This window comes from Solanum tuberosum, unplaced genomic scaffold, assembly GCF_000226075.1.
Source record: "Solanum tuberosum cultivar DM 1-3 516 R44 unplaced genomic scaffold, SolTub_3.0 scf00233, whole genome shotgun sequence".
Taxonomy (NCBI): domain Eukaryota; kingdom Viridiplantae; phylum Streptophyta; class Magnoliopsida; order Solanales; family Solanaceae; genus Solanum; species Solanum tuberosum.
Window position 1 is genome coordinate 479,643 of NW_006239170.1, and position 22,758 is coordinate 502,400.

The 22,758-nt window shown below is 30.7% G+C and overlaps 2 protein-coding genes across 2 annotated transcripts; one reads left to right on the forward strand and one right to left on the reverse strand.

The window, feature by feature from the left end:
- Positions 1-954: 954 nt before the first annotated feature.
- Positions 955-1,676, reverse strand: LOC102601299 (photosystem II repair protein PSB27-H1, chloroplastic). Its single transcript, XM_006357438.2, has one exon. It carries the CDS (start codon positions 1,566-1,568, stop codon positions 1,062-1,064), a length of 507 nt encoding a protein of 168 aa, XP_006357500.1. The 5' UTR covers positions 1,569-1,676; the 3' UTR covers positions 955-1,061.
- Positions 1,677-15,252: 13,576 nt separating this feature from the next.
- On the forward strand, positions 15,253-20,569 carry LOC102601638 (probable protein phosphatase 2C 52). The gene is made up of 6 exons (XM_006357439.2): positions 15,253-15,429; positions 16,529-16,946; positions 17,026-17,370; positions 17,461-17,578; positions 17,661-17,884; positions 19,913-20,569. Exons 2-6 carry the CDS (start codon positions 16,686-16,688, stop codon positions 20,381-20,383), a joined length of 1,419 nt encoding a protein of 472 aa, XP_006357501.1. The 5' UTR covers positions 15,253-15,429; positions 16,529-16,685; the 3' UTR covers positions 20,384-20,569.
- The last annotated feature ends 2,189 nt before the right edge of the window (positions 20,570-22,758 follow it).

Consider the following 22,758-nt stretch of genomic DNA (forward strand, 5'->3'; position numbering starts at 1 on the left):
TCCCAGAACTGGATTGGGCCTAAAATGGGTTACCACTTCATAGGTTGGGCTTCTTATAATCTCTTTTCACTTTGCATTTACATAGATCATTAATTTTTGAAAAATTTCTAGAAATAGCAAAAGAGCCTTATGTTTGTAATAACTTACAAAGTTTCAATAGGTGAGAGTTCATAACTAGACAGATAAATTTGTATAAAATTGAATAATTAAAAACACGCTTACTGTGTGGCATAATACAAATTAATTGCCAAGTTAAAGGGCTTTAACTTTCTTCAATGTATTATTCTTGTTAATCTCCATATCGACGAAAATTATCATTTTGAATCCAATTAAAGTTCTTAGATCGTGTAAGCTTCAGTCACAAAATTATGAGAAAAATACATTAAATTGATCACTACTAATTCATGTGAAATTTTCCTATTCTCCTTATTCCTCCTTCTCTAATTGCTTGAAGCTAAATATTAAGAGGCTGTTTGAACTGATTTAAGAGTTGGTCAAACCTAATTTTAAGTTAGTTTTTGACTACTGAAAGTGTTTGACAAATATAAAAATAACTTAAAATAAGTAAAGAAGAATGACTTATAATAAGTTTAAAAGTGTTTGACAAAGTTAAAAATAACTTAAAATAAGTCATTTAAGTTGTGACTTTTTATTTGGATTGTTTTTTAAATCAATCCAAACAGGCTCTAAATAATACGTAAGTCTAGCTATAATTTAAGTAGTTGTTCTAAAGGTTGCTACATGGATAAAATTCACACATAGTCATTAACTAATTATCATGAAATTTTATTTGTAAAATTTAAAATTCTATAACAATTACTACTTTAATTACAAAATCAAAAAGTGATCAGTAATGCTAGTTTGATATATATAACTAATTCTGATATAACTTATTCTCTAATCAAACGAGTCAGATAATGAGTTTTTGAATTATAATTAAAGAAGGTGATGAAATTTTAAATCCAACTTCCTCATCTTTATCATAAAAATAAAATTTTCATAGTCAGAAAATAATTATAGGAAAATTTAAATAATACCAAAAAATAATAATATTGGGTTTCTTATCTTCCTCTCTGTAAAGCCTTCTCAGCCGTATCCATTTCTTCCAAGATTCTGACCTTTCTTTTCGCCGGAATGGGCGTAGTCGGCCCGAAACTAACATAATGGCCAGAAACAGCATTCAGTGCCGAATATATATCACGAAACGAAGCCCGACCCAACAAAGCCTTCTCTCTTCTGTACTTAGCAACCCAGTAATTCGACGCTTCTCTTAACTCAGCAACTGAATCAGCTATGTTCGGATCTCCTTTATCCATATTCAACGTAGATCTCACCTTCTGTATCACTTCCGACGCTTCCTTCACGTATTCCTCGTCGGTAGCCGCGAATGCTGACGTGGCGGGAAGGAGAAGGGATGGAGAGAGGATTCCGGCTGACAGAGAGAGGAATTCGCGGCGGCGGAGGGCGGTGGTGGTGGTGGTGACGGAGGAGATGAGTTTTGATCGGATTGGAGTGATGAGGGATTTGGGGGTTGATGTGGATGGGGTAATTAGGGTTGGAGAAGCCATTGATTTGTTTTTTTTTGGAGAGAAAGGGAAAATTTGGGGAAAGAGAGAGTGTTGTAGTTTTGGAGATGGGAGAGATTAGTGCCACGTGTCTTATCATCTTATCAAGATATTATATAGTTTATGGATGAGAAAAGGTATAGTTAGATTTTAGTATGATATATGGGAGTGACCTGGACATTTGCTCAACTTCTCGAAAAGTTTAGATAGACACGATAAAGTTTTTCTATTAGACACTATCGAATTAAATTCTTTTCAATTATGGATACATAACATTTTTATAGGACAATTTAAAAAATATATATATCACATAAATTAAAATTTAGTAAGTTAACTATTTAAAATATGTCATTTTGTTTAATTATAATCATTAGCTTCAGTAAGTTGAAATTTTCAAGTTTCTTTCAATTGAGGTTAATGTGTATAATTAAAAAGGTGATATACATCATAGGGCTAACCCATTGGTGGCCCCCTAAACTTGGCACCAACTTTCACTTGGACACTTTAACTAGACTTTGTTCATTTTAAGCACCTCGGGTCAAACCTCATTGTGTCATTTTGACACTTTCTATATTTTCAAAACCGCATTTTAAGTGCGTACATCCAGTCGTCTCTTATGTGGAAAAGTAAACGAATTGGTATGTGACACGTGGAAATTTTATTTTATTTTTAAAAATCTCAACTTTACTTTCTTTTTTTCTTTCTTCTAGATCCCAAACCCCATGCCCCCACCTCTTTTCTTCTTCTTCTTGCGCCTCCTTCCCCTTCATCTGTTCTTCTCCATCAAAAAGGCAAGAACCTAGGTTAGTTTACAAAGTAAAATACGTTTTGGAGAATAAGGGAAATCATACCAAATCGAAAAGTTTTTATATGACATTTAAAAGAAGATGATTTCTTGTGCTACTACGATTGGGATTTACAATGAAGGATATGTAAAATAAAATTCTTTTTTTTATTGGAGGTTGTTCTTTATTCTTTTTATTCCTTGAAATCAATTTAATTTTCAATGGAGAAGGTAAGAATGTAAATCAGTTTTTCCATTTGAAAGAAGTTGATTCTTTTTTTTTGTTCCCTTGAAATCGATTTTGTTTTTGAATATGAATCAAGATGTAAATTCGATTTTCAAAGAAGATGGAAGAATCAAAGAGTGTAACCTAGTAAAATATTGTAGAATTTTTTAAAAAAGTTGTGTGGTGATGGAGGATGGTAGAAGGTGGGGAAGATGGAAGGGAGAAAGCAAGGAAGAAGAAGGAGAGGCAAATATTTACAAAAAAAAATCAGAATATTTACAAAAAAAGTCTCTGACGCGCTCAAAATTCGTGTAGCACACGTACTGTTCTTAGTCAGCAAAAAGTGTCAAAATGACACAACGAAACCCTACATGAGGTGTTTAAAAGGAAAATCCTTCAGTTGAGATGTCTAAGTGAAAGATTGTGCCAAGTTTAGGGGGACACCGATGGGTTATGGTGCATCCAGATATGTCTAGATACATATTTTTTTAGGTAAAAATAAGGTGTAATTTTTTCTAGATACACTGTATCCAAGTAGATTCACATATATTTGGGACACATAAACAAATCTCGCTTGCCTCCCTTCTATCTCGCTCACGACTCTTCTATGTATTTGGTATTCCAGACTCATACTAATCACACCAGATACATACAGATGCATATATCTAGTGTGATTCACATGAATCTGAGATACATGATTAGAAGTTTAGGGGGCTACTGATGGGTTAGGCCTACATCATATAATGTTTTTTCAAGAATTTAAGGCATAAGTGACTGATAGAATTACTTTATCGTGTGTTTAGATGGTTAATTAAAATTGATAGGTAGCAGTGAGTTGTTTTGTTATAAGTTTTTTACTATGATTAAGTTTGAGATAGAGTGCCAAAATAAAGATGGCCCAAGTCAGGGGGCTGTTTATGGGCCTATTAAGAATATCATATCTTATGCATATAACAGTCCTTCTTCATTGATCCATTATCCACAAGCCCAAATACACAACGAAATTATACAATCGGCTATTTTTTATTTAAAAGATATATATATATAAAACATATAATGAATATGTAATGTGTACTGCTTAGGACGACTATTTGTGTAAAGATTCCTATGGAGAAAACCAACACAGCTTCTCAGTGCAATAAGTAAGAATCTTAATAAACTATATATGGATATCCAAATACTCTCAGTATCATGAGTACTTAACTTAGTAGTTTTAATTGTTTACTGTCTAATTTAATTATTTTTACTCTCCTCTTAATTACGAGTATGGGGGAGGGGGTGTGTTTGTCTAAAAGACTTAAAAGGCAGGGCATATTTAGAATTTAAAAACTATGATATATCATATGTACAATATGTATAGACATGCCCCTACTACTAATTATAAGGTGGAAAAAAACTCATAACTTAATTTATTTTATCAAAGAATGATAAATTAATAGATCTTAAGAAGATTGTCGTTCAAGATCATATAAAAAGGTCATTCCATCCCTAAAATGAATGATGTGAGTCTCAAACACCCCCACCCCTTCACACGTTCAGGACTGGACATCTGAAGCATGAACAATATAAAAGGGGGCTGACTATAGGACTAGGACTATGATAAATAAAGAAATAGATCTTGAGTCTAACTCATTTAAAAAAGCTAGCTCACCTATTACCCCGACCATATTAGAAGATATTTTCATCCTTAAATATACGACTCCAACATATTGTACAAGAACTTTATATGTACGTATTTGTATGATTGAAGATATGTGGAAGAGGCTAAATGTAGAATACAAACACAGGAGGTAGTTGACTTTAAACATGATAAGTATGTTACAAAGTGAAAAGGACATAAACCATGAATACAATTTGTAAATGATAACACAATATAACCTTGTATATTACGCAATTTTAAATGAGCAAAGTTGTATATATTAAGTAGTCGCTATTTTAGCAAAGTAGAATGATTATGACCATACACATCATGGTCTTCTTTACATGTCTGAAAAGCATTGATCTTCTTCAAGTCATCATTTCTGACTAGTCATTTTCTATATAGGACATAAATTCTCCAATATTACATTTGTGATTCTTAGATTTTTATTTGTTTGGTTCGGTGTTTGTTATTTATTTTGAGATTTTATTTAATCTCACGTGCTGACAAGTTAGGTTTGTTCAAGTGGTTAATTAAACAGTACTTTCATCATCAATTGATAGGTTGAGAGTTTGAGTCACGTTGAAGGGTAATTAAGTGGGAAAGGAAAATGTTTCTTATCAGAATATTTTTCATCTACTATGGATCGAAGAGTAATTACATATTTCTAAAATAGTGAAAAATTGATCAACAAATTCCAAAACAAAGTGAGACACTAAATATAATTTAAGTACTCAAAAATAAAATTAAAAAGTGAAATGAGTGTTCAATCCATAACTTAACGTATTTTATTTATATAATATTGGCTCCCATAGTAGATTATTTAAAGCTTGGGTATACACTATGTGCAAGTTGGGTTGAGGTAAGCAAATGAATCTTTGGGATCACTATATGGATTGTGGAGTTGTAGTACTCAAATAAAGTGAAAAGCATGGACCAAATAGGTCCCCAAAAACTCACTACGTGCTGAGTATACTGGCATTATTCTGGGTGTGCACTGGATAAATTCATTTATGTGTAATAGCTCACAAATCGAACAGAAAATGTAAATAACATTAGACAAGTTTGATGTGACAAGCTTGACCGAGAAGATGTTGAACTGAATGTAAATCACACTAATCATATATTGGCATTATGTCATGGTTTTATGTTGAATCAACTTTGTGTAGCATGAAAATACCTTGCCCTTGTCGAAGAAATTTCACCCAATAGTCTATTTGTACAGATGCAATCATTCTCTAAAAATATTGTGTATTTGTAGTCAACATTAAAGTTACTTTTACTGTAAGTTTAAAGAATTGGATTTAAATTTCAAAAAGAAAAAATTGAGTTCAAAACAAGTAGATTTTATTGAAACTTTCTAAAAATATTTATTGGTAGCTCAAATTATCTGACTGTGATTTCTAAAAATAGTTGTCTCAATCTATTTATCATTTTATAAGTTCAAGAGTGGTATAAAAGAGAAACACGATAGATAGTTTGATAGAAAGAACGCATTATAATGTACCATTAAAAACTTCAATTACAAAGCTAAATTAATCAATTTATTGAACCTTGAGAATCGTCATTAGTAAAAAATAAAATGCTTGTGTTTTAAAGAACGAACTTATAAATGTTGACCAATGTTTTCTAATAAACTAAAATTTCCTTGATCCCCTAATCCTTGTACTTTATAATTAATTAGAGAAACCATTTTGAAAAGAAAATAGAAATTGTTTTGAAAAATAATGTTGAGGTTACTATATGGTCCTGTTGTGTAATCATGTATATTGTGTTGATTTGCATTAAAAGAAAATATCTTTTTGACTTTCACATTACACATACAGGGAAAGCAGTCAAGATTTTTCTCCTTTTTCCTTTTGTTATATTAGTGCTAAATCCTGCTCCCTATACTACGTCAAAAATGATCTGTAGCAGTAATTATTTAGCGGTAATTAATACTGTTTGTATATATCCCTAAAATATTTAGCGACACTAGATCTAATGACACTTAACTAATGCTGATAAAGACTTTAGCACTCTTTATTAATGTGTCTATTTATTATCGCTAAAGGTTATTTTTGTTGTAGTGCTATCTAGTAAAATGCAAAAATTTCATTCACCTAATTGAATATATCTCAAGCCTTGGTCATTGAATTTTATACAAATGAAGTTGTTATTCTTTAACCATGACAAATATTTTACTAGGGGATGAGGTGATCAAGGTTGGGGGTTGGTGAGGTGGGAGTCTGAATTAGTATATATATATATATATATATATATATATTCAATGAAGTTCTTAAAATAAATATATGAGTTGAACCAGAGTTATTAGATTCGATCGAATGGATAACCCTTATTCTAGCTCCAATAGTATTATATCTTGTTTAGAGCGTCATTTGTGAAATTTGATTTATTCATATTAAGGGTCAGTTTGGTCATGCGATATAGAATCATGATATGATATCATAATATGAAATTATGAGATGAAATTGAAGTTAATTTGTTTGGACATTTGATATGAAATTTTTGTGTTGCATATTTTCTCATAAACACAAGAATCTCATAAGTTGTAAAACTATTAAAATAGCCCCAATTGTTTATTCATTCTTACCAATTAAACAAAAATTTATAAAATTACATACTAAATTATTACAAAGTTATTTGTTCTCCACTTAAGTAACTGTTTCATCTAACTTTAATTGATCAAACTTTATTGTAGTGTACTAGTTTTTAATATGTTCCCCTACGTAGTACGGACAATCTTCTTACGTTTAACTTGCATTTCTCGATCATATGACCAAGAAGACGAACCAACATTGTTACTTTGAGTCATTTGTTGGTCAATATCATTCGCAACTATATTTCCATGCTCATATGTAGAGCCGTCAATAGGGGCTAGGCCCGTTGGGCCGGCCTGGCCTAACCCATGATTTGATAGGGTTGGGATATGATTTTTGGAGCCCATTTAAGAAAAAGGGTTTTTTAGCCCGGCCTGAATAAGCCTGCCGATTTGTGGGGCTTGAGAAATATGAATAGGGCCGGCCCGTGGGCCAAATAAAAATTAATTAAAAAATAAAAATAAAATAGATTATTAAAATAACAAGAATCTAAACTCATAATCTATTTAAAGTTTGAAATATTACAATTTAAATAGAAATTCTGTTTATAAAATATGTACTACATAAAATAAAATTTCCCTAAAATTTCTAAGGAATCACTACATAGGTCATAGTCTATGGAATATTGTCATAGTTTTTGTGTTTTATTATGATCATTGGAAAATAATTAGGTTAATATTTCTACTTAGTTATTTATGCTTTTACTTGAAATCAAACTTAATAAATGTTATAAGGATAATTTTATTTGTATATTTGATTAACAAGTAGTAACACTAACACCATGTAATATTGTTTTGTCGATATTTATGATAATATTTTTAGATTATAAAAATAGATTTTTAAGAAAAGAGGGTTGGCCCGGCAAGCCCGTAGCCCAAGTACTTGTGCTACGGCCTGTCCCGTCAAATTTCAAAGTTTGTATGGGTTAGCCCGAATGGGGCGGGCCAGCCTATATTGACAGCTCTACTCATATACCATAAATATTTCATCACTCCTTTGGTATTCTCACAAATAATTATGTAACATTGCACAAGCTATGACAATTTTCACTTGTATGTCAAAATCATAATGGTTCATGTCTTGTTTCACTTGTGTGCAATTACACATTTTTAGTGCATTAATTTCATACTAAAATCAAACATATTGAAAGTAGTGATTATCAAACATACATCACCAATTTTGTCCTTTTTCATATTAAATTGTTTTAAACATTTTCATATGTAGCCGAAAGAGAAGGTTTTTTTTATTATGAAAAAACAAAAAAGTATTACTCCCTCCATTCTTATTTATATTCACCAAATCAATTCCTACTTTATCATTTATATTCATCAAATTTAAAGTAATAATAAATTTTATGTTGGAGAGAATAATAATTTTAAAAAGTAATGATGTGATTATAAATTTTATTTACATATGAAATAAATGGTTAGTAAATATAAATGTGGGGTTGTTTTAACAAAATATCAACTTATGAATTAATTTTTTGTATTTAAAAATCTCAAATCATGATATGAAATGCTCATATCATGATTTTTTGGAGAATATGGGATTCCATCTCATGATATGGAATCATGAGATGAAATCAACATGAAATCACATGTCCAAACATTGATTCCATCTTACGATTTCATATCGTGATATGATATCGCATGGTCAAACACCAACTTTCTCTCGCCTTGCATATCAGTAGTATTAGCCTGGTTTATGCTACTACATGTAATTTATTGTGCTTTAGCTATATATCAATTAATTTAATTGTGGTTACTATTCTTTTTTCTTCGTATACTTTAGAATGTTTCTCTATTATTTGCGATTTTAAAAAAAAAAAAAAAACTTATTTACTTCAAGAAAATATTTCCATAAATATTTATTTGAAAATATTTTTGTCCGTACTAACCATATGTCTATAAATGACATCAAGTTAGATTGCTAATCCTATAATAATGGAAGCAGAAATAGCAGTCGGTGCATATAAATGTAAGTATCTCATTAATTAATATATGGACAAAATGCTGAAATAATTTTTTATTGTAAATATAGGACATAAGAAAACGACATATAACTAAAAATTTAAAGAGGAAAAAAGGGTAAAAATATATAAATGAACATGCAAAATGAGAAAAAAGGAAGGGATGTAGGGGCAGTGGGGATATAAGTATACTAAATCTTTGTAGATTCTTTTTATTAAAAAAATAAAAATTAAAGCAGAAATGAAAACATTAATAAACTAAATAAAGGTATTACTGAAAAGATGTTGGATTTTCAAGAATATTTAAAAAGTAAGCATAAAAAAATACCATTTGTTTTTTCATATATAAACTACTATAGATTTAATGGACAAATAAGACTTAAAAAGTAGAAATATGTGACTACTGTTTAGTCCACTTATGGAAAGAGATCTTTTTACATAATCCCAATTGATGAAATAAAGCTATACTAATTAATTAGAAGCAAATCCAACTTAGTGGGTTTTCCTTTTTTGTCGCTTTAATATTTTTTTCTTCTTTACTAGTACTAGTAAATATTCTTACTAAAATAACTTGAAGTGTGCATTATTTTTAAACAATAATATTCTACATTATGCCCATTTTTTTAAAATTTCTCATCCGATGTACTTCTATATTAGTATTAATACTCTATCAATATTAAAAAGAGAGATTTATTTTGTCGCGAATATATAGAAAATTTATGTTATAAAATATAATTTTTTTTAAATTTATATTTACCGTACGTATGAGCTTACTGAGAAGATCCATAGTGGAAACAGATTCACATGCAATATTGATTTCCACTATTTTTTTCTTTTTCACCTATTCATCAATTAAAATATAAATGAGAATAGCCACTGAACATATTTATTTGTGGATTTAATGAAAATTAAATAGAAATTTGCATTGGAAAATCTGACGTTAAAAATAAAAGAGTAAATTTTAGGTTTAGCAAACATAAAAATCATATTTGTATGTTATATCTATAGTTTGTATAATTGCGCTCCATAACAAATTTTATGTTTGTTATGGCTATTAATCTGTATATTTCGGTATACATATACATAAAAAAAAAAAAATTTGGGTCTATTTGTATATTTGGGTATACAAATGGATCCTACATTTGTATATTTGGGTCTGCATTTGTATATTTCGGTATTCAAATGGGTCATGCATTTGTATATTTCGGTATACAAATGAGTCTTGCATTTGTATATTTTGGTGTACAAATGGATCTTGCATTTGTATATTTCGGTATATAAATGGGTCCTGCATTTGTATATTTCGGTATACAAATGAGTCTTGCATTTGTATATTTTGGTGTACAAATGGATCTTGCATTTGTATATTTCGGTATATAAATGGGTCCTGCATTTGTATATTTTGGTATACAAATCGTTAAAAATAAAAGAGTAAATTTTAGGTTTAGCAAACATAAAAATCATATTTGTATGTTATATCTATAGTTTGTATAATTGCGCTCCATAACAAATTTTATGTTTGTTATGGCTATTAATCTGTATATTTCGGTATACATATACATAAAAAAAAAAAAATTTGGGTCTATTTGTATATTTGGGTATACAAATGGATCCTACATTTGTATATTTGGGTCTGCATTTGTATATTTCGGTATTCAAATGGGTCATGCATTTGTATATTTCGGTATACAAATGGGATGGCAAAAAACATGGAATGTTTGCTGCGAATTACAAATAAAAGAAACTATATATGGCTATAACATTTAATTTGAATTAATAATTTAATATTTCATACAATTTTTCCAAAATAAAACGCTCTCTAATAAAAACGACTCTCCGTACTTAACAAAGTTTAAACTAAAAACCTCTATCGGTTACATTTTGCCTAGTGCATTCACTGCGATAGTTACTTGATTGCTTTTGCTTCAGAATTAAATTGAAATTCCACCAAACAAGGTAAAAGGAAAAACACATACTCTATTAATTAGATTTTGAAAGTTAGGTCAAAATTAAAACTATGAAATTAATTTGTGGGGCATTTTTCTCTTTACCGTTCTAACGTTCGGACAGACGAATAATTAAATAGATTGAAGAAAGGAACTAACGAGTGAATTATTTAAATATTTGCGAAAGGACATCCTTTTTTCCAAAAATTATTACTAGCATTATCTTCGAACTTTATAACCTGAACATGAGAATATAATGGACATACTATTAAAAAAATACTATGTTTTCATTGGAATTTCTCATTGAAAAATGTCTAATAGTTATTTCATAAAAAAATTTAATTGAGTGGGTAAGAAAAAAAAAATGATACAATAATATTTTCATACGAAAAAATTAGGAAGCCTCTAACTATTTTGGTGAGAATTTGTTCATAATTTTTCTCAATGAGCTCATTTGGTTAGAAATAAATGAAAAAATCATATTCCATGATATCATTTTTTAATCTGCAATAAAAAAATAATCTTTATTTCTAGTAGCGACACGTCTTTATCTTAATTATTTAACATTTTTTTGTCTAATAGTGACACATCTTTTCTTAATTATAAATAACATAGATATGTTGTAAAGGAACAAAACAAGTTGACAAAAAATCATTGTGGAAAAATTGTGTGTCTTGTTATTTGATCACAAAAAAATATGGCTACAGTGATATAAAATTGGCTGTCTTATACTTCAGTATTTAGTATATATAAGTCGTATCAATTTGAGACAAGAAAGTTCTCGTGATTTTTCTTTTATGGTATATTTACAAGTGGATTCAAAAGTTGCCCCTTTTATTAATTTATAAATATTAATTTAACAGTTTTTGGTTGGACAACAGGATACTTGTGAAGTCCATCACTGATTCCCACCATAAAAAAAAAAACTCGAATTACTAAGAGTTTCGATTAAATTTGAATCTCGCATTGTATGATTCGTTTGAGTATGATGCTCTCAATAAAATTTTCTTCATATTCAGGATTCAAAAATTACTCGTGGAGTAATCCCATCACTGCACTACAATCCATATTGATTAATCGTTCAATAATTACTCTCACGCTCAAGCAAGAATATTTTTTTATAACTAACATATAGATAATTAAGCAACATATTCCTTCAACATTAAACATTCTAATGAAAAAGTAATCCCAATCTTAAATACTCAATTTAGAATAACATATTCTCAACTAGTGTGTACACAATTATGTGTAGCATATTAATCAATTAAAACTGAATTATCCCATTCATGTTCATCATTAGATGAAGATCAGATAATAGCCAATCACATTAAAATTATATTTACAAGAAAACTAAGCATATATAATTTACGGAAAGAAGTATTGAAAACACTTTTGAATTATTAGTTTCGTTGTCAAACTATTGACAACATTAAAAATACCACTCTACTTAGCTAACTAAATTTAGATTGAACACTATTTTTTTTATTTTCCACTCGATATTTGAAATCTACGTTGACGCCTGAAGAAGAAAAAAGATAATGTGAATATCTTTTTATGCAAATATATATATATATGAAAAAACTAGAAGAAAAGGATGTGAACTGGAAAGAATATCTTAAAGACTTTTGATTACTTTTTTTACGTGTGTAAACTGTGTAGTAGTTGGATGTTGCAGGAACCTACCCTTTTTCCCACCATTCATTCTTCCAACTTTACAATCAACCTACGTATATATTTACGCAAGCAGACCAATAAGAATCGTGATAGAATGGTAAGTGACATTATTTTTAACCAAAAAATCTTGAATTTGAGTCTCTTCGATTATGAAGTCGCTTTTGTTAGGAACACTTTACCCTCCAATGTGAAATTTTCTATCACTCCAATGTGGATACCGAACACCAAGTGAAAAACAAAAAAAAGAAATATAAGCAAAGCTAGCCTTTGAGATACGAGTTCAATCAAATACAGTAACTTTAATTAAAATTTATATTTATCTCAATCAACTTAATAGAGTAGAACTTCTCATTCATAAATTTCACATTTTTATTAATACATATTTATTTATAAAAAATAAATATAAAAATACTCCTTCTGTCCAACAATAGTTGTCCATTATTGACTTGACACATCCCTTAAAAAACTACAAATAGAAGGGTAATTTTTACTCTATATCCCTTTGAATTTAATAAATAAAATGTCTTGAAAAATGTAATAGGGAAATGACTATAATTAATGATAATGATAAATTAGGAACTAGGGGTCGTTTGGTGTGAAGGATAACTTAAAATAGTCCTGGGATTAAATTATAGTGCCACTTAGTTTGTTGTTTGGTTGGCAAGTCCGGGATAACTTATCTCGGGATTAATAATTAGTACCGAGTTATCCCTTCCCATGGGTGGTACAGTAATCCCAGGATAACTTATCTCGGGATAAAATGACTAAATGATAAAAATGTCCCTTTAAACACTTTTTATACATTATTTTTCACATCCATGAAGGGTATTTTTATAAACTTATATGTTGTTCTTAAGATTTATTATTTTGAATATAACAAGCCAAACACTCAATAAAAAATAATTTTAGCATAACTTATCTCATCATAACTTATTCCATCATAACTTGAATTCAAACTAAACGACTCCTAAATGTAAAATTATCCATGAATTTCATAAAGTGGACAATTATTATTGGACATCTATTTTTAGCACAGTAAACAAGTATTATTGAACGGAGAAAGTAAGATTTATCAGTGTTGCATTTTAACATATTTTGATATCTTATTATAAACTATGATTTTCTTATTAAAACAGAATATATAAGAATCAGGAAAGTTTTAATAACTACCTTCCATATTTTTATGAAAGAAGTATAATTTTTTTAAATAAAATTAAATTTCAAATTATAATTTCATATCGCACAATTAATTTTTATTCAGCCAAGCAAGGGTCAACGCTTCACAAGATGCCACGTAAGCTGGGCCCACAAATTTAGCTATGGTATATGTAGGCTGTCGCGTGCTTTATCTGCATCATGATTTCATGTTGTCGCGCGTGGAATGCACTCTCCATTTGATTGATTGATTTGAGCGGCAATTCCACTTGTGAAATCACCATTTACTTCTATTAGTCGCAAATCGCAATTTATGTGAAAGTGTTTGAATCGAACATAAAATGTGAAATAAATCGTAAATATTTATTTGAATTTCATGTAAATAACAATGTCCGAAAAGTGTTAATTTGAGGTGAATTTGAACTCTATATTTTTTATGTGATATTAATTGATTTTACACGATATTAAATTTTCTTAAAATTTGTGGTCTAAGTAGATTATTAGATATTTTGGCTGAAAAATTATTTTATTACGGATAAAAAAAGTGAAATTTTAAAATTAAATTATTTTAAATTATATTTGTTTAGACAATCTAAAAAGGAAATAGTGTCACATAAACAAATAGGTTTGTGTTGTCCTCACAAACCATGTCCCAGTTACTGTCTACTATTAAGCTGAAAAGGGTAGTTAATACATCATGTCTATCATGACATTAATATAATTCTTTGCTTTTCCACAACTTATTCTGCTTAATTAAGATACTTTGTACCTCTAACATAATTTCTTAATTCCTTGCTTTTCCAAAACCTTTCTATATTTAGTTATGAATTAGTTTAATTTCAACTACCCCATAGAATAGGAGTTTTTCAAAAAATAAAAAATAAAAAATTCTAAGATAAATTTAGGAAAGTTCCAAAAAAGTTTTCTTGTATTTGCTAAAAAAATAAATTAATGGTGGAATTAAAAACTCTAATAAATTGATTCAAGAAAATGTTAAACATGTCATAGTTGGAAATCAAACCTATAACTTGAAATAATTTAAATTACATTCAATACTACTCGACAAGTTTCCATTATGTAAAAGAATTTCAACAATTTATTTCATACAAAAAATCATTTGTACTTATATGCTCAATGTTGTTTTCTGATAAAGAAATGATGTTATATATGTTATACTAAAAAGAATTTAAAGATTTTTTTTTAATTTTACGTACAAATGGTATAAAAAATGTCTACCAACCAATCAAATTTTATTCGACACAATTGATATTTATATTATAGTCTGACTAATTAAATTAACAGATTGAGTTATTCTAGAGACAACACTCATAATAAAAACTCTTTCATGCTCAAACATCAAGCCCTAAAAATTCTACTTTAACTAAAAGCGTAAAAATTTCAACTATCTCACTATAATTTGTCATGTTAGTACAATATAGATTAGGATGGAGGATCAATATATTTTCAGCGTAAATATCTCAACCATCTCATCACAACTTGTTATCTTAGTAATCACTACAACTTTGACATGTTAGTACAGCGTAAACTAGGATGTAGAATCTATATATTTTAAACGTAAAAATTTTAATAATATCATCGTAACTTGAAATCTCAATCATGTCACCGCAATTTGTCAGGTTAGTACAACATAATTGGGATGGAGAACCAATATATTTTCTTCCTTAAAAGAATGAACCTACCCTCTCCTCTTCGGTATTTCCTTTTTTATGCTTTTGCAATTAATTAATGCCAACTTCTATCTATTCCCATACTTCTCACTCTCTTCCCTTCTTCTCCTTTTTTCTCTTCTATTCAACAAAAAAGACTTAACTCACATTCTTGATCCCAGCTATCACTAAACCAAGTTGAAGGTACCATTTTTAACCAACCCCCTCTTTGTATATCTCTTTCATTTTGCTTTTCCAACATTAAAAATCTCATATTTTTCAAGAAAATTCCATGTTTTTGCCTTCTTTTTCTCAATTTTCTGCTTACAGTTCAGAAATGAAACCCCATTTCATGGTCTTGGTTAACTCTGCAACTTGGGTTTTAATGCCATGAAAAAAGGGGTTTGATTTTTTGCTCCCTTTCTTGAATTTTGATTTTTTTTTTTTTGCTGTTTATACTTTTCTAAGTTATAATGCTTTGATCTGATGTTTTGCTTTTTGGGTTACGTAAAAAACGATTCTTGTGTCGACAAAATCTACCACTTTGTTAGAACTCTTTTGCTTTATCTGTCTGCTCCACTAAGTAGTGCAAAGATTCAAATTTTATCAGACTGTTTTTCCTCTATCTTTGGTTTTACCTTTTTTTGTAACTTTGTTTATCCTCTGGAAAAGACTGAAATTTTGACATTTGAGGTGAAAGATTGAATCTTTTTGACATTTGTGTGCAGTAACTTTTCCTTTTCAGGTTACTTTTTTTCAAATCTTTATACTTTGTTTTCTTTTGGTGTTTATGCGATAAATCTAACCATAAAATCTTTACCTATAAGATCTATAAGAAATACTAAGATTTTTTGGAACTTGGATTCTGATAAATCTTTGCCTTCTCTGTTTTGGAAATGGAGAATTTTGTGGATAAGTTTTGATTTTTGTGAACATGGTGACAGATTAAAGAATTTGAATAACTGTGGGTGCTCTACCTAGTTTCCTGTTTTTGTGTTTTTTTAAAAATGTTTTCCAGAATATTCTGTTTTTCTGTCTACTTAGCTTAATTGTTTAATTAAAGATTAAGGGTGCATGAAATCTCTCAAATTTGATTTGTATAATTGAGATTCCCATTGGATGATGAAAGCTTAAGACAGCATAATATTTATATTATATTCATCAATCACATGCTAATCTATTAATCTGTGTGTTGGTTAGTTAGTCTAGTTTCAATTTTTGTAGGCATATCCATCTTGTTATGTAGTATTAATAAACTATTAGTATATTAATTGATCTCTTCTTGTGTTGTTTACTTGTTTAGTGACAATATTTTGACCAAGATAAAAACGAATCGCGTTGGATGCTTGTGAGTTCTACAGTTTTTTTGCTTAGTTGACATTCAGTCTGATCCAGTTTCATTGGGAGGAAGAACATTTCTTTACTTGTCGATCAGATGGTCTTTTTGTGTGTCTGAGAAAATGGGGGGTTGTGTTTCTACCAGCAATCATAGTACTTGTAGTAGCAGGAGCAACGGAGAACGAGTTTCCCCTGAATGTTTGGGGATAAGTATGTTTAGTCGAAAGAGGATTAGAAAAACTTTTTCTGATCCTGTTACTACATTGCAACATTTGACTTCGATACCTAATCGGATATTCAAAAATGGAAAGAGCAAGACTTCTTGCATATTCACTCAACAGGGTCGTAAAGGCATAAACCAGGATGCCATGGTTGTCTGGGAAGTAAGTACTGCTCGCTTGTCTAGATACACTGTTGTCTGTTTGGAGTGTGATATGTTTGATTTTATGTATCTGTGTGCAGGATTTCATGGCTGAAGATGTGACCTTTTGTGGGGTATTTGATGGTCATGGTCCACATGGCCATCTTGTTGCACGCAAAGTAAGGGATGCGCTGCCCTTGAAGCTAGCGTCGTTTTTGCAATCATTTGACTCAAAGCACAATGGTTCTACTGCAAATTGCTGCAGTGTTAATAAAAAATTGGATGTGGTGGATCCTGATAAGGATGGAGGGATGGAGGATAAAGTGGACTACTTGTGGAGAGAAGCTTTCCTTAAATCATACAAGGCCATGGATAAAGAACTAAGGTCCCATCCTAATTTAGATTGCTTTTGTAGTGGAAGCACTGCCATTACTTTAGTGAAACAGGTAGTCAGTTGCATTTGGTTATGATTGTCCTAATGCAATTTCTTTCATTCCCTTTTCGTCTAAGCTTATTATTAATATTTTGTGTCACAGGGTTCAAATCTTTTTATGGGCTACATTGGTGATTCTCGGGCAATCATGGCATCAAAAGACAGTAATGATTCAATGGTAGCAGTTCAATTGACTGTTGATCTCAAGCCTGACTTACCTAGTATGTCTATAGTAGCTAATCTTTCATATTATATGATCCCTTTCTGGAATGTCTTCGCTGATATTGTGTTTTGTGTTGCCAGAGGAAGCTGAGAGGATAAAACGATGTAAAGGTCGGGTTTTTGCTTTGCAAGATGAGCCTGAGGTGCAGAGAGTGTGGCTGCCATTTGATGATGCCCCTGGTTTAGCAATGGCGCGGGCATTTGGGGATTTCTGCTTGAAGGAATATGGGGTGATTTCTGTTCCAGAATTTTCTCACCGTATTCTTACCGATAGGGACAAGTTCATTGTTCTAGCTTCTGATGGGGTATGTATCCCTCGTGAAATATTTGAATATTTTGCTAATTTAGTTATCAATTTGTTGAAGTAGTTGAATCCAAAATGAAATTAAGCATGCCATGTTGCCCATTATGATTTTGACAACCTTTGTGATCTTGGATTTTTTGATTTGTTTTGGACGGGGTCACATGTAATGATCTGGAGAAAAGGGGTATCTATGAAAATTATTATGAAGTTGATAATTCAATTTTCTTTTTCATTTACTAATACAAGACTAAATAGAAAGATCATGCAGCACGTATGATCTAGCCTATTGAACTTCCATCATCAGCTAAGGATTCAAAGTTTAAGTTCTCAGCATGTCTATACCAATGTAGTAAGGTATTCAGTTGCCATTCTCATAAATATTAATGGTGCGAAGTGGCTTCATTTCTAAGTATGCTATGAAGGTATTAGGTTGCTGTTATATTAAGTTGGCTGGTCAAAACCTTTGTCATTTTGGCGGAAGGAAGAAGTGTTTTGTTTTTTATGCAAATCTAGTGCATTGGACATGTGTTCACACCTGGTCTTTGAAGGGAAGGAGTTAGATTTTCTCAAATTAAATGTGCCTGGAATCCTCATAGGTAAGTGGTAACAGTCACTTCAGGACTTTGAAAAGTATTCGCTCATTCTGGTTTGAGGACAGAGTGAGGATAATGCCGGTCGCTAGAGCCTGGTACATTCCTGCACGAGGTAGAAATCCAATAGGCAGAGGAAATCTGTCATTAGTTTTAGTACCTGACTTGCCAAGACTCCTTATGCAGTGAACTTAGATTAACTGCTGATGTGTTAGTAGATATCTGACACATGAAGAATTTAGCCTAGATAAAGACAATTTTTGTTGCTTGTTTGTTGTCGGAGGAAAGGGGCCTTGCACATGCATCATGTACTTAGAATCTTTAAACAAATCTTTTGCAGTTCTGGTTTCTAAATATAGAAAGTATTCTATTCTACTTGCCCTCCTCCTGGATATTTTACCCTTCCTTAAGTTACCTTAAGTTAAGTAAAGGTCAGCTTGTTGAATTTCTTTTACGGTCTTCGATGAATTTCTGTGAGCTTTCTTCCCTTTTCCACAAAACGGCTGATTATATTTCTATTTCACTACTGGAACTGCATATCCTGAAATATCTGGGCAATTATCTTTTTTGTTTATGATTTTTTTTCTTATGCGGAGTAATAAGAACTTCTCTAAATATTTGCACTAAGCCAGTGGATCAGGCGTAATTACAGAAAGTGCAAATTCCCTGTTGTATCTAGTATTGTATAACTTTTTTGGTCATGAATTTCCCTACCTGAAGTTATTTTGATCTTTATTCTTTTAATTGCTAATGCCATGATCATCCTAATTTCTTTATGGTGTCAATGCTGAGTTTTGATGGCAGTTGGTTTCAAAGACGGATTTTTTATTGGATAACCTGTTAGACATTGTAATCGATAGGAATTTTGAAACGGCTTTCCTGATTCTGATAACTGGATGAAATGAGCTATACCACTTGTATCAAAAGTAAAATGGAATATGGTTGGATAACGTCCTCGGTGATTTCACTTAGCATTTATAAGAATTATTCAAAAAAATATTTGTAAGAATTTATTAAGCATCATTTTATTTTTTCATTCGAAGCTCCCACTTAGACGAGTAGACCACTTTAAAGCCTTTCCCATGCTGGAAGAGATGTGGTTTGCTTACGCCTTGGTCATTAATTACTTCATGCTGTTATAAAATGCTACTCTGTTTACCCTTCAATTCTTGTCCAACCGTGGGCTAGTATCTCGACTCCATGTATAGTTGAATTCTCTTTCAATGAAGTATGAACAATGAACATAGTGAGTAATTATTTTCATATCCAAAAAACTAGGCTAATTAAATGTCCGGTCCATGCTAGGGAGCGGTGAACCAATTATTACTAGCAAGCTAGCTGTAAGAAAAATGCATCCCAGTAGTGTATACTAAAGAATACAGAGGCATATATTAGCATCAGTTACTGTTTTTGAATTGATGATATATATTGTGTTTCAGGTTTGGGACGTGTTGAGCAACGAGGAAGTGGTTGAGATAGTGTCGTCAGCTCCTACACGAGCATCAGCTGCCCGAATCCTGGTTGACTCAGCTGCACGTGAATGGAAAACTAAATATCCAACATCAAAGATGGATGATTGTGCAGTTGTTTGCTTATTCTTAGATGGGAAAATGGACTCTGAATCCGATAACGAGGATCAATGTTTCTCTTCTGCTACCCTTCAGAGCAACCACTCTGGTAACGCTGTGGAATCAGACGATGGACAGAATTCCGAGCCATCTCTGCAGAGGAACTTCACGGTCAGATCTGCTGAAGAAAACAACACCTACAAACGAATCGTTGCAGAAGTAGCAGCAAATCAAGAAGCTATGTCAACTGAAGAACAGAACTGGTTAGGATTAGAAGGTGTCACTAGGGTAAACTCCCTAGTTCAGCTTCCAAGATTTTCTGAAGAAAGGCCAAGACCTTAAGTTATATATTTGTTGTTATTTAGATCCCTTTCTTAAAGTCTTATGGATATATATAATTTTGCTGCAGCATATCCAAGTATTGTTTATGACATATTTGGGGTTTGGTTTGTTCACTGGGTTAAACTGACATCCATCTAACTGTAAAGTCTTAAATCTTCTTTAAGATACACTAGTTGTTTGTGTATTCTTTTAGCTTTTATGTGTGCCACAAAATTTAGCCCCTCATAAATTATTTACTTTCTTTCATAAGAAACAACAGGTTTACCACCAAATGATATGGTGGAGTGTATGAAGTTGTTTCTCCGTTAATCAGAGGTCTTGATTTAAGCCTTAAGTATAAAAAAAAAACTTGGTAGGCCACATATTCCCTGTAATCATTTCAATTTTCACTAACATCCTTTACCTCGTGACTAGGTAGGTGTTAACCCTTATACATGGTCTTTCAACTTCCCGAAGACCTATGCCCTTACACAATCCCTATGACTTCCTCTGTGGGGAGGCACAAACACATGTTCCATCGAAGTTATAAGGCTATTTTGCTGAGTTCCTTCGAGAGAGTTGCCTTACGTCCCTAAGTATTCTCTCTAGAGTTCGAAAGAGCCTTGCATGTTGTGGGGTTTACAACTTGTGGAACATTTTCATTTCTTTGACATGATGAATGCAACGTGCTAGTGATAGTATAGGGTATCCTTTTTTAGGGGGGAAACAAAGTGACTTTAATCAAGAAAAAATTAAAAGAAATGTTACTTTAATCTTATCTTTAAATTGACAAATCAGTCCCAACATAATTATTTTTCCCAACATCATTATCAAATACCTTTATCTTTAAACGTGTCATGTACTCATTCATCCATATGATTAGACAGCATTGCTCAATAATTCTCAACAAATAACTAGACACCCATAAATTATCTTCTACCTGCGATCACATCCTCTTCGATAAAAAAATATTCTTTCGTTCACGATCAATGTCTTTTTCTTTAAACTCATCTCCTAAAATATATTTCCCATCATTCTCAACTTCTTTACTGTTACATTAATATTTAAGTTATCGTGTAAATCGACATCTACTCATTGTCCGATTTCATCCCTAAAGATCTATACAACTCCTCCATAATATGTTCATATCTATTTTCTTGATTCATATTTAGGTCACTTAATTATGGTCATTTAGCAATACTCTTGATATTAATCACAATAGGCCCCATTTGTAATTAATTTTCCTCTTAGGTGATGTTGGCCAATAACACGTCACAAATCACAATACAACTAATAATATGTTCAAGAAAAATACCAAAAAGTGTTAGATATTAAATCCTTACACAAAAGAAGCAATTTTCTGTTGGTTCAATTTTCTTTTTGGGTGTAGAAATTAGGTGTTAGATTTTAAAGAAACTTGTCCTTGCAAAAGTAGATATTTTGTGATAATGGACCGAAAATTGGGTGAAGATTTTAGAGAAATATACATATATAATTGATCGTCAAAATAATATTTCTTCTATCCTACTTTATATGACTTGCTTAATTTTTTTAGTCAGTCTCCAAAAAATTGATAATTTTTTATATGTAGTAACAATTTAACTTTAAAATGCTCATTTTATCATTAATAAAATAATTTATATGTCACACAAACATCTCTGACTTATTTTAGACCTTAAGTTTCAATTTTTTTCTTCTTAAACTCTATATCAAGTCAAACTAAACCATATAAATTGAAATAGAGAGAGCAGTTAGTAAATATTTATACAAACAATATAAATTGAAATGAGATAGAAAAATAATATTTTTTTTTTATACAAAATAGTATTTTTTTTCTTATATATTTAACTAGCGAATGTAGTTGTTTTTAGCGACCGCCCGAATGTATAACTTGCCCAAAATTTTCTCTAAATTTCTTTTTGTAAAAATTAGGTAGGATGATCAACTTTTGAGCATGCTATGAATTTTTTGTCACCATTAAAAACATATAATGTAGGTTTGAACCTCATGAATCGTTCCTTATTTTTAAATCTCATAAATCCTCTTCTAGTTTTCACTTGTTAATCTTTTGAATTTTAGAAATGTTTATTGGAGTTGTTCCATATTTCTTGGGGGTATTTTAGTCCTTAATATTTTTCTTATTAAAAATATATGGCTAAATGTTAGTAATAGCTTTTAAAATATTTCGATACATTCCACCTATCTTTAATTTACTATCATATAATTCAAAAGTCCTCATTACTTTTTAAACCTCGATTCGTTCAAATCAAAATCATACAAACAAATTGAAACATCAGGACTATAATGCATGCACCACTTAAACACTTAAACAACAATCTCTGGCCTAGCTCATAATTCACCGCCAAAACACCACCAACTTTCTCACATACTTTCTC